Source organism: Corythoichthys intestinalis, chromosome 4 (genome assembly GCF_030265065.1).
Source record: "Corythoichthys intestinalis isolate RoL2023-P3 chromosome 4, ASM3026506v1, whole genome shotgun sequence".
NCBI classification, from domain to species: domain Eukaryota; kingdom Metazoa; phylum Chordata; class Actinopteri; order Syngnathiformes; family Syngnathidae; genus Corythoichthys; species Corythoichthys intestinalis.
In genome coordinates, this window is record NC_080398.1 from 28,399,168 (window position 1) to 28,412,687 (window position 13,520).

General features: G+C 37.2%; 1 protein-coding gene across 4 annotated transcripts in view; it reads right to left on the reverse strand.

Annotated features, from left to right (window-relative positions):
• The window catches only part of cacng7b (calcium channel, voltage-dependent, gamma subunit 7b), a 34,808-nt gene that overhangs the window by 6,560 nt on the left and 14,728 nt on the right, over positions 1 to 13,520 (reverse strand). For 2 of the 4 annotated variants that reach the window (XM_057834355.1, XM_057834354.1), the window contains exons 2-5: positions 9,804 to 9,999; positions 4,109 to 4,195; positions 3,692 to 3,832; positions 393 to 538 (exon numbers count right to left, since the gene is read on the reverse strand). In XM_057834355.1, the coding sequence (XP_057690338.1) occupies positions 393 to 538; positions 3,692 to 3,832; positions 4,109 to 4,195; positions 9,804 to 9,999 (570 nt within the window). Of the gene's footprint in view, positions 1 to 392; positions 539 to 3,691; positions 3,833 to 4,108; positions 4,196 to 9,803; positions 10,000 to 10,140; positions 10,220 to 10,326; positions 10,820 to 13,520 lie in introns of those variants that run through there. The other 2 variants (XM_057834356.1, XM_057834353.1) reach the window with 2 other exon arrangements.

Consider the following 13,520-nt stretch of genomic DNA (forward strand, 5'->3'; position numbering starts at 1 on the left):
GCAGCAATAGTATTTCCAAAAAGATGGCATCTCATGCAGTCTTTTGTGCTTTGCCAAAATTGACAAAGCATCTTTGGAAATGTGTTTTATGACTTTATGACAGAGGAGAATGTGGTGGATGCTGTGAATGTGAGAATTGAGGGGGGAAGGGGGTGAATTGTACACTGCACCAAATGGTGATGCGGATAAAGGAGGAGTGGTGGGAGGGAAGCCCGAGGACGTAGCAAATTGCACCAAAAAGCAGCGCACACATCAATGGACCTCATTAGAATGCTATAGATTTCGGCTTCTATGGCAGTGAATGATTGTTTCACTGCCATTGACGGGGATAGACGTCCAATCTATCTGACCTGGGATGGGCTAGCAGCATTAAAGTGTTGTCCCAGACTAACCTCTTTCAGCAGGAAGGAGGAGGCGGCGAAGGCGAAAGACCACCCGTAGTGGTAGTTGAAGAACTGTTCAGGTTCTCTGGGTCGATTCATCACCTCGTCGTTGATGCTGGAGATGTAGAGCACAAGGCCCACCACTAGGCTCAAGCCTGAAAGAGCATGGACATAGTAGAGGAATAGTGACTTGAGGGTCTCCAGATGGGGGCTTCATATGCAACATTAAAAATCTGCTCCTAGGAACATTTCCATGCAGAGTGACAAATGCATAACATGCGTCAAATGATCAATATTCAAAGACAGATACACGCTTTGAGTATGAATAATTTCACTCTACAATGCAATATTTAAAGCTTCTATAGCCTTTTTACGTATGTTTGCTTGGTAAGCTTATTTAAAAAAAAAAAAAAAAAAAAAAAAAAAAGCTGTCAACACAGCAGCTGTGGAGCAAGATTGCCACTAAAACACAAATCAGCTCAGTTATTAAACTATTGGCTGCCATTGACTCCGATACATGTCCAAATGACAGTGAATGAGTTAAGTGTACAAGTAAATTGAGTCAATAAATCCTGATGGTCTTTTCTCTATAATTTCGTTGTAAAACAGCACGTTTTGAAATTAATGGACAACAATAACGGTGACATTATATCATTACAAAAATCATTCCAGTTAAGAGGCTTCTTCATGCTGATGTATTATTGTATTAGCAACCAGAAACATAAAAATGATTTTGGTTTTAGCCAATACTGTTAAATTAGGTCATAAATCTTACATTCCTTATATGAGAGGACTTAAAAATCATTACGATTGATTCTCAACAGTAGCTCGTGCATTAAAAAAATACACAAAAAAAAAGGGACATCTGATTCCAAAGACAGTTTGATCCCCCCTTCTACACACTTTATGATGCTGTCTGATGATCCGCAGTGCCGCAACACAAGAGCGTCAATGTGTTTCCATTCAGGCCACTGACAACACTAAATTAGTGGGAGCATGACAGCCACCTGCCGTTCAATGGCGTGAACTACAATAATGCAGAAAAATCACATGACTCAAGTGGATTACAATACTGTCTTGGCAGGAAAGTACAGTCACGATGTCAGCAATAATTTTGAAATGTGCCTGATAGATAAAACCTGGATTGTAGTTGGATTTTTTTGTGGTTTTGACTAATAATAATATTAATATTAGTAGTAGTATTTAGTTTTTACAATGACTATTCAAACATAACTGTAAAATATGATTGATTAAATAAAATTGTGGCTTTACTTGCGAGACTAAAACCAATTTAAATTACATTGAACAAATATTAATTAGAAAATTTTGTGGTTTGATGTATTGTGTATTTGTTATTTTGTTCTGGCATATTTTTTCTGTTTATTTGCTTTTTGTCTGAAGAAGGACATTGAAAGTCCATAAAATGTATGATTGTTTTATTAGTATTACTGCTAGAAATATTTTTTTTATTCATAAAACAAAATTGAAAACCTTTTTAAATGTGCTTTAGAATAAAAAAAATCACTGTGCAAACAAAATGTAATATAACCAACACATATAGTAGTTATTATTAGCTACAGTGTATAGCAGGGATGTGCCGATTATATGTTTTTGCATGTGAATCCAAGTCACCTGATTTTGAGGATCTGCTGATACCTCTGACATGTATTGAGGGAAAAAGATGATTCCTTTTTAACCAATTTGATCAAAGCTATCCAAACATTAAAGCCATACAAAAGGGTTATTAGTACAGTAGTGTTTTAAAAAATGAAAATAAATTTATAAATCCCCTGGTCTTCTCGCGAGTCAGTTGTGCGGCACAGAATATTGTTGCAAACAAATTGCTTTCAAATAAGAAAACAGCATTTTTTCATAGATAAATCGCACTGGACTATAAGCCGCAGCTGTACTCATTGTATTATGGGATATTTACACCAAAAGATATTAACCAGTAACACGTTATTTGACAGCGGCATCATAAGACTGTCATAAGACCCAATGAACCACCATGAAACTTCGAACCAATTGGCTGCAAAGCTTCATTGCTTCAAGAAGTTTTATTTGGCCATCACTGCTCCCTTGGGGGAGACAGTCAACCTCTACTGTCACCTGCTGTCAACACTGTTGTTGTCAAACATGCCTCCTAGCTTGCATTGCAGTGCTACAAATGTAAAAAACAATCAAAATTCATGTTCAGTGCTAATTATTTCTTCAGTTACAGTTCCAATGGTTTCATTAATTGCTAGTTATGGTATTTGGTAACACTTTATGACACTGGCGACATAAGACTGTTATAAGACCATGATAATTATGACATAACACTCCCATGAGTTTTAAGGAATGCTGATGACAGATGTCATTTTGTGGCAAATGATCTCACTTTTGAATGGATGTAAAAAATCCGAGCTGGACAAAACGTGACATTATTTGCCGGATGGCACTTAATGACATCTGTCATAAGCATTCATTAATGCCCATGACTGTGTCATGTCATAATTATGACGGTCTTATGACGTCACTGTCTAACAAAGTGTTACCGATTAACCTAAATAAATCAACAAATTAGCCGCACTGCACTATAAGCTGCAGGATTCAAAATGAGGGGAAAAAGTACTGGCTTATGGTCCGAAAATTACAGTAGCCTATATATATAGTATGAAACATACTGTATATATTATTGTGTTATTTTGTAATATTCTTATACTTCTGTAGTATTTAGTTGCTTGTAACCCTTATTTCATTCACTGCCAATAACAGTTATAGACATCAAATCCATTGAGTGATCATGTTTCACTGGAAAGCTATCAGCTAGCCTACCAGTCAAATTGGATTGGATGTCAATCGCTGTCAATGACAGCCAGTAAATTAATACTTACAAATACAAATAAATACACCCATTGTTAAAAGTTTTGAGTCACTTTCACATTCAAGCAAGTGTTCCAAAACCTTTGACCAAAGGTGTATATACATTTTAAAAACCTGATCTTTTTTTCTTTTTCACCCGATTCTGATCCTCTGAAATTAACATGATCAGGCCCGATTTCCGATCACATGATCGGATCAGGGACATCCTTAGTTTATACATACATTCTGTAAATTATATTTTACTGTGTATAATTGTGCTGTTATACTAGTACCTATTGGTTGCATTTGTATTTTCCTTACATGCTGTAATTTTTTAGTTTTGAAAATGTCCCTTCTTGGGCAGTAGTTCAAAACAACCAACCAAACCAACTTTAAAATTGAGCTTTTTAAAAAAAAAAACTATTGACACTGGCATGGTGAGGTCGGATGGAACCAAGCAGTACCTGAAAGGATAAAGAAGATCCCCGAGACGAAGGCGAGGATGGTACGCTGAGGCTGGATGTGACCGATGTTGCTGATGACAAAGGCGGTGAAGACGAAGAGCAGCGAGACCATTGGGAATGGTGTCGCTGTGCGTACCATCTCTGCAGGGACGGAAACAGCAGTGTTTTTGCAAGTAGTACTAACCCAAGCAGTGATAGAAAAAGTACTGAGGGCGGCAGTGTTGATAGTAAAAGCAAATATAATAATAGTAAGCATTGTAATAAGTAGAATTGTAGACATAGTGATAGGAGAAATAAGAGTTCTGCATATTGAATAAATAATCAGATGCAGTACAGTTCTGCATTACAAGCTACTACCAGTGCTTGCAGTCCACCAGCAGGGGTCCTTCTAACTTCAAATCAATAGATTATACTCACTGAGGATGTTTGCAGTATTTTCAGTGGTGATCTCGATGTCTGGTTCAGTGAAGTACTCCGATGCTACACATCTTCCATTTTCAGCCCCTAAAAGTAGGAATCGTTAAATGGAGTTAGAAGATGTGTCCCTAATGAGTGTGAGCAAAGTACAGACTTTTAATAGTTTTTGGCTTTTGAAGATTTGATGAGAATAAAGTTGAAATATCACAACAATAAGCCTGAATTACCACATAAAAAAGTGTTATGATATAACAGAAAAAAAGGCATACTTTTGCAGTTTTAATAGTTGTCTTTTCACGATGGGGGAAAAAAATCCTGCTATGAAATGATGTCTACTGTATAAATTAACAACTTTTTGTCATTTTTTCCAAGTGAATATGATTTATCATTGAAATTGAAACGGCACACTACTATAATTAGTTTTATTGCTATGATATTATTTAGTGTTACACCGATACCATTTTTTGCCCCCCCAAAAATGTTATGTTCACTGTTTGAGTGATGATCTTCCTTATGAAGGTCCACCGATATATTGGCCAGCTGATGTATCAGGCCGATGTATAGACTTTTAAAAAAAATATATATATCATATATATTTATATTTATGTTTATATATTATATATATGTGTGTATATAAATATACATATATATATATATATATATATATATATTAGGTCTGTCAAAATTATCGCGTTAACGGGCGGTAATTAATTTTTTTAAATTAATCACGTTAAAATATTTGACGCAATTAACGCACATGCCCCGCTCAAACAGATTAAAATGACAGTACAGTGTAATGTCCGCTTGTTACTAGTTTTTTTGGTGTTTGGCGCCCTCTGCTGGCTTTTGGGTCCAACTGATTTTATGGGTTAGTACCATGAGTGAGCATGGTGTAATTATTGACATCAACAATGGCGAGCTACTAGTTTATTTTTGATTGAATTTTTTTTTACACATTTTAATAAAACGAAAACATTAGGAGGGGTTTTAATATAAAATTTCTATAACTTGCACTAACATTTATCTTTTAAGAACTACAAGTCTTTCTATCCATGGATCACTTTAAGAGAATGTTAATAATGTTAATGCCATCTTGTTGATTCATTGTTATATTAAACAAATACAGTACTTACTGTATGTACCGTATGTTAAATGTATATATCCGTCTTGTGTCTTTTCTTTACAGAAATAATTTATAGAAAAATATGGCATATTTTATAGATGGTTTGAATTGCGATTAATTTCGATTAATTAATTTTTAAGCTGTAATTAACTCAATTAAAAATTTTAATCATTTGACGATTATATATATATATATATATATATATATATATATATATATATATATATATATATATATATATATGTATACTGTATATACTGTATATATGTATAATATATATGTATTTTTAGATATCAGCCAAATAGTGGCCAGTGTTACAAAAGGAATTAGCAGAAAAAGCATTTCACTTCTGTGTATTTCAATTGCCTTACATTATCAATACGCCTAAAAACAAAAGTATATCGGCTTAAAAAAATCGACTTCAGACATCAGAACTCTCAACTTCTTTTAAATATCTGTATTGGCCTCGACATTGAAAATTCCATTTTGTTCAACCTCTTTTATTGTACTGTCATGAAATTAATTATTTCTATCCCGATAGTACACCCGCGGTCAAAGGTTTTGATACCCATCCACCTCTTACTGAATGGTGAGGTCTCTATTTCACTATTCAATAGGATGAGATAGTGTCTTAAAATGACTGCGGGTCTTGTTATTTATGTGCACATTAATACTGATATAAAGTACATACTACGGATGTCCCAATCACATATTTTTGTCAGAGTCCGAGTTACCCGATTTTGAGAATCGGCCGATACCGAGTCCCTGGCCGATATCAAAATAAAAAGTTTTTTTGTTATTGTTGTTTTTATTTGAACAAAAGTTCCAAGCATGTTAAAGGAATGTAGAGTAGTCCTCAGTGTCAGCTGTGCTACACGATGGCTGGAGGAGGTGAAACTCATGAACTTTTTCCCCTCATCGAAGAAGACGAAATCGCTGTAATGGGAATACTTCGGCTACCGAAAAGTTACAGAGGGCCGAGGCTCAGAGGAGGAGGGCCAACCGTCATGTAAAACAATATGATTTCACATTTATACAAAATTAAAAGTTAGGAAATACTATTATGAATGTTTCCCGCCAGATATAAGGGTTATCTCCACGTGTTTGGTGTGTCTAGTGGTGGTAAAACATATGTTTTTCTCTTTATTGCAACTGAGAAAGAGAATGTGTGTAAAATGTAAACATAATACTAGTCATACGCACATGCTTTTCATGGAAAATAATTCAATTATTTTTGCTCTGATGGTAATAATGTTGAGATGTGGCTGTGGGGTTACGCTCTCCTAAAGGACTGCATTTATTTTAATTTTATTTAGAATATTTACGTTTGTTTTTTTTTTTCCAATTTATTTTAACTTAACATTATACTTATGTCCCAATTTGCTAATATGTTTTGAAAAATAAAAATCCTGTTCAATGGGATTTTTTTTTTTCTTTTTCTTTTTTTAACCCAGATATCTCAAAGTAACACATTTTAGAGCTGTAATTGCAATACCGTGATACCATGAAACCGTGACATTTTTGCTGAAGGTCAAAATCTGTCAAAATCTCATACCGGCACATGCCTACTTCCATAGTTTAAAGTGCCTGTGACAGCATAAAAAATCTTAAATAGCATTAATATGTGAATTAGAATCATATTTTGAGACGATTCAACTGTATACAACAATTTGGCAAAGCTCAGATGACGAGAAATTAGTCTTTTAATCTGCCGTTTAGACCCGCCTGTCATTATTGCGCTCTACCGTCCCTAGCTGGATGATGACGTCGGCAGGGTCACGATTTCATCTGATTTAGAATTCAGCCCATTGAGGGGGAAGATTCAGAATGAGGAAAATACAACAGAGAGCAGCTAAATGTCATGATTGTTTCAAGCTCTCTAGTCCAATATTTTTACAGGATATTCTTTTTATCGAAGTATTTTTCCCCAATTGCTAAATAAGTGGTATGGTCATAACAAATAACATTCTTGTGCTAAATGGAATATGAAATATTAAAAATGCATTTATTCAGTACGACGGCAAAATTACTGCATAATGGTCAAAACCGCCGACTTCGTTTTCTTCCAAACGGTATTTTATGCCTCCGGCTTTTGTCATTTCCCTGCCCCGGCTTCAGAGACGGAGGAAAGAGTGCAAACAAAACAGGAGGCATGACATCTAGCTGACATGCTAACACAAACTGAGCAGCTTTTCCAAGTCTTTTTCTCACCACTGGAAAAAATCAAACAAAACTTCTCTGACTCATGTCACACATGGCGGCGGGATTGATTGTCATCAAGGATCGGCCAGGCCTAGGCGACGAGCAAGTTTCGGCTGGTTGTTCTGCTGCGGCCATGGCGGGTTGGCAGTGCTCATTGCCGGGAATGAACGCCGAAAATAGCCCATTCTAGGTGGACAAACCGGCCGACGTTGGAGCGGGGGGTTGCTTGTGGCCAAGCCGAGGAAAGTGCATTCTCGGCGGGCATGCGAATAGGACCGAGGAGGTGGAAGTGACCATGGTTTGTGACAAGTCGCCGGTCGTCGGCTAAGTGGCCCAAAGAGCATGGTCACCGACAAAATGCAAGCCACCTCCTTATTAAAACGTGTGGCATGATCCTAGTATTTGACATAATATAAAACATGTACAGTGTATCACAAAAGTGAGTACACCCCTGGCATTTCTGCAGATATTTAAGTATATCTTTTCATGGGACAACACTGACAAAATGACACTTTGACACAATGAAAAGTAGTCAGTGTGCAGCTTATATAATGGAGTTCATTTATTTTCCCCTCAAAATAACTCAAAATATAGCCATTAATATCTAAACCCCTGGAAACAAAAGTGAGTACACCGCATAGAAACTACGTACATCCCTACATGTCCAAATGGATTACTGCTTGTCATTTTCAGTCCAAAATGTCATGTGACTCGTTACAGGAGTGCTGTCAGCATAACTGCAGAGATTGAAGAGGTGCATAAGAAAGCCCGGAAACAGTTTGCTGAAAACATAGCAACAAAGCACATGGATTACTGGAACCATGTCCTATGGTCTGATGAGACGGGCGGGCTTTCTTGTGTACCGTCTTCAGAAGAGGCTTCCTCCTGGGGTGACAACCATGCACACCAATTTGATGTAGAGTACGGCATATGGTCTGAGCACTAACAGGCTGACCCCTCACCTCTTCAATCTCTGCAGCAATGCTGACAGCACTCCTGTAATGAGTCACATGACATTTTGGAGCGAAAATGACAAGCAGTACTCAATTTGGACATTTAGGGATGTACGTATTTTCTAAGGGGTGAACTCACTTTTGTTGCCAGGGGTTTAGATATTAATGGCTATATTTTGAGTTATATTGAGAGGAAATTAAATAATTATATTATATAAGCTGCACACAGACTACTTTTCATTGTGTCACGCCTGGGTGAGGGTTCTCACGTCTTGGTATATTTTCTTCCTGCTTTATTTTGAAGCCTCACCCTCCTGTTTCCACCACTCAGCCTTCCTGCTGTCTCACCTGTCTCTGATTATGATTACCAATTGTTCCCACCTGTGTCCTATTCATCATGTGCTTAAATTGTTTGTCTCTCCCTATTCTCGTGCCAAAGTGTCTTTGTCTTTCGTCTTCACTACAGCCCATATTCATAGTCGAAGATATTCTACCTTGTGAGTTTATTCATAGTATTCTACAGTTTGTTTTTTATGCTTAATGCAAAGTCCTTTGTTATAGTATTCTACTCCAGTGCGTTTTTGCCTGGCTCTCTTGTTTCCCGTTTGTACCATTTTATTTCATAGCTTGTTATTTCCTCCTTCTGGAGCGCACTCAGTTTGTTACTGCTTCTGATTATTTGTGTTCATTAAAAGACTGAATTCTGCACTTGAGTCCGCTCCATTCCGTCCAAGTGTGACACCTTGTGTCAAAGTGTCATTTTGTCAGTGTTGTTCCTTAAAAAGAACTTAAATATCTGCAGAAATGCGAGGGGTGTACTCACTTTTGTGATACACTGTAGCTTGCTCACTTCCATGTCAGTCCAATGGTCCCACAGTTGTCGGACTTGTTTTAGCCATTATCCGCAGTGAACGGGAACTTTTCGAAACCCAAAAAGGCGCACATACTTATCCCTGGTGCAGCAACAAAAGCCTGGAGCACATTGGTATGGCGTGATGCGAAAAATAAACGAAATAATCCGCAAAATCAGTTGAATCCGTATACTGTAGTATTGGCTGTACGCTGAAGATGATTAGCCCGCTGACGTCACATTCGCATTCTTCGTCAATCCAGGAAGTCACTCATTTTCAGGGTGCCAGATTCAAAAAATTTTATAAATATATCGATCACTTCCACACAAATCCAAGCGGTCCATTTCACTCAGGAGCATAAAATACTGCGTGAAATATGAAATAAACATGCTTTTTTTGCGAACATAGGCACTTTAAGAGCAACAAAGTTTTTATTTTTTTATTAAATCACAAAAAGCTAGCATTGAACCCGTGTGCTGTAAACCGTTTCCAACCACTGTATATTCCAGTGCCAAATATAATTTTTTGCTGGTCTCACACTCAACGCGTGTCTATCACATCCCTACCGGCCACGAAGCAGACCCTCCACAGGCCTGAATGCAATGCCATCTTGACCTCCATGCTCTGGTTGTGCTGCAGGATGACCCCCTCCACCATGATGAGCCAGTAGTCGGTGGACACGGCCACCCCCACCAGCAGCAGCCCGCAGGCCCCGAACACTGTGGACAGGATGGTCAACGCACGGCTGCTGCACGAACTCATCTGGAGGGGACAGAGAGGAGATTCGTGGATGCATTTATGTGTGTGTGTTTGTACAGCACATTTATTTGGAGTGGGTCACGTAAGGGAAGTTGTTAGGATTGAGGGGAGGCGGGGTAAAGGGGTATGTGTAAGCAAGCACACTTGGATGCACACGGCCTCTGGCTATCCTCCTGTCTCGCCTCGTTACTGCTAAAGATGAAGTCGTCCTCCTCGACCAATCCTGTTAAAGGTTAGCGTGAAGCCAACACATGACGATTTTATAGTAAAGCACTTAAAAAGGAAAAAAAAAAGCGTGCACAAATTGTTGAGAGCATGCTGTCTGTTTACATTTGGAAGTCTGAATGTGCAATCGGGCGCCAGCTGCTTCATGTCAGCTCACGTTCCTTCGCTTTGATTGAGTTCGTTACATCATCATGTGCGCGACAGTCAAATCAACGCTGAAGATGAAGATTAGAGTGCTCGCTTTTGATTGATGCTGACAGACAGTTGGTATTTTTGACTCTTTCAGGGACAGTGGTCGTTCTATTGGACGTCTAATCAATAGTTATCATTTCACTGCCATTATCATTTGCTCCACTCATTCACTGCCAACCCAGGTTGCAGATTCTGTGTTGTAGTAGTTAGTAAGGAAGGGGAATTTATATTGAAAACACTATTGACAGCAATACATTTACTATCCATTTCATCTGTTGAAATAGATTGCACATCTATTGCCGTCAATGGCAGCTAAAGAATTCATCTGCGTGAGGTCACGAAACAACAAAAATAAATAAATAGATAAAATTCTCAGAGTAAAATACACTAGGGCTGCAGCTATCGAATATTTTAGTAGTCGATTAATCGATGGACTAGTTAGTTCGAATAATCGAGTAATCGGATAAGGAACATGAAAAATTAAAATACCTGAGCTGAGCCTCGAATGGTATAAGTTTATTTTAAAAAATGAGGATCTATGTAAAACAAAAGAACAATTGGCTAACTTACATAGAAAAAGTCCGCTAGCTTAAATGCTACAAAATGCTAACTTTTTTTTTTACAATGCTCTAAACCAGACATGTCCAAAGTCCGGCCCGGGGGCCAAATGCGGCCCGTTGTCGGATTTCATCCGGCCCCCAGCCTCTGTCATAAAATCAATAACGTCTAGCCCGCACACAGACTTAATAAATTGGTCAGCAGTACTGCTCCAAGCATATGAAGTAGCTTACACACTAAATGCTGCTCCTCATTTACCCACTAAAAGGGAGCGGCACTCTAAGCAACATTACCACATGTGACCCTTTGTGAAACTGGGCTATTTCGTCCCTAAAATACGCAACGACTGTGTCTGCCTCATTTGCCTCAACAGTCGCTGTTTTTAAAGAGTTCAATATGAGGCGATATTATCAAACAAGACACGCTGACATGTACGACAAGATTACAGAGTAGATACGTAGCGAGAAATTGAAGCAACTTGAAGCTAGTTTAATTTCACAGCAGCAGTATTTCGCAAGAGCTCGAGAGTCGAAAGAGAACGCCACAAAGGCTATTTGCAAAATTGTTGAAATTATTAATTAAAAAAAAAAAAAAAGTAGTGTTGCAACGATTAATCGATTAACTCGAGTATTCGATTGGAAAAAAATATTCGAACTAAATTTTGTTGCTTCGAGTATTCGTTTAATTAAAGTGGCATTGCCTCTTTTCACATGGCTGAATCCAACTGCTCCCTGTTAAGACCAACATGAGCTAAGTTTTTTTTTGAGCGAATGTTTCTTTAATGCATTCTTAATTTAGTTTGTAGGTATATTTAGCCGTTTTTTGTGGGAATATGTGTCTGAACCACTTGTTAAGAGCATTGTAGAAAAAATTTTTTTTAAAAACTTTAGCATTTTATAGCATTTAAGCTAGCAGACTTTTTCTATCCAAGTTAGCCAATTGTACTTTTCTTACACACAGATCCTCATCTAAAAAAAAATTATATCCTTTGAGGCTCAGCTCAGGTGTTTTAATTTTTCATGTTCCTTATCCAATTACTCGATTATTGGAACTAACTAGTCCATTGATTAATCGACTACCAAAATATTCGATAGCTGCAGCCCTATAATAAAGCAAATGTGACGCACAGAACGGCTTGCTAAAATTTGCTTAAATATATTGTTCTATGTAAAGGACATCAGCCAAGGTCAGCCCCCCACATTTTTGCCACACCAAATCTGGCCCCCTTTGCAAAAAGTTTGGACACCCCTGCTCTAAACAAATGGTTCAGACCCATAGTCCCACAAAAAAAAAAAAAAAAAAACAGCTAAATATACCCATAAACTAAACTATGAATGCATTAAAAAACATTAGCTCAAAAAAAAAAAAAAACTTAACTTACGTTGGTCTTAACAGGGAGCAGTTGGATTCAGCCATGTGAAAAGAGGCAGACCAGAGGGCAGTGTATTCACCCTAATCAATAAAACTAAATGCAAACACTTTCAAAATAAACCATTACAACACCACTTTAATTAAACGAATACTCGAGGAAACAAAATTGAATTCGAACATTTTTTTTCTAATCGAGTACTCGAGTTAATCGATTAATCGTTGCAGCACTAAAATTCACACAGGCCACAATTATGAGCCAACTATGTGAGGTTACTAAAGATTTATAAAACAACCCCCCGCCCCAAAAAATAATTGAATTTGTGTCTTTATGCTTCCTATTTTTCGATTTTTGTTTCCCGCAAATTTTTGTTAATTTATTTGAAGTTTTAATTTTTCAATTGCAGTAATTTTTTAATTTGCATTTTTTTCCCCATTCATTACTATTTAAATAATTGACCCCCCTGCCCCCTCCCAAATCATCCATCAATTAATTCCCCATTCATTACTATTTAAATAATTGACCCCCCTGCCCAAAGCATCCTTCAATTAATTATTTTTATTTACATATATTTTATTGTCCACCACAAAATACGTGCAGTCAACACGAATTGTTCATTTGGATGTCAAATAGTGGCCGCAAAATATTTTACTGAGATCCACAAGTAAAGACCCCTGAGCTATGAAACGTAATTAAAAACACTGAGAAAAAAAATAATCATAATTTGTGCATGAAAGGCTTGTCTCCAGCTACATTTTGCTGGCTTTTGCCAAGCATTTTGAAATTTTTGCAAAATTTAGTTTACAACTATAAATTTAGATATACAACTGAATCAACCAAATCAAAAAACAGACTCTGTTTTATCACCACGAAAGAAAAGTTTCATTCTAACTTTTTTGCGTTCTTTAGTAATGAGAAAGGAACATGGGTTAATCATTCAAAATTTTGTCCCAGAAACCTCTCATGTGGACTCACAAGATGTAATTTACAAAAATAAATTAAAATTTAATTTGGTCAAACTCTATTCAAACATTTCGTTTAGCTCAACAAATACACTGGATGGCAATATTAAGTCACAATACGCAAACTATCAGAGGTCTCGTACGTTGTGAAGTCAACACTCAAATAAACGTAAGGTACAATGAACCCGGAAACTACGGCGTCAGTCGAGGGGCATAAC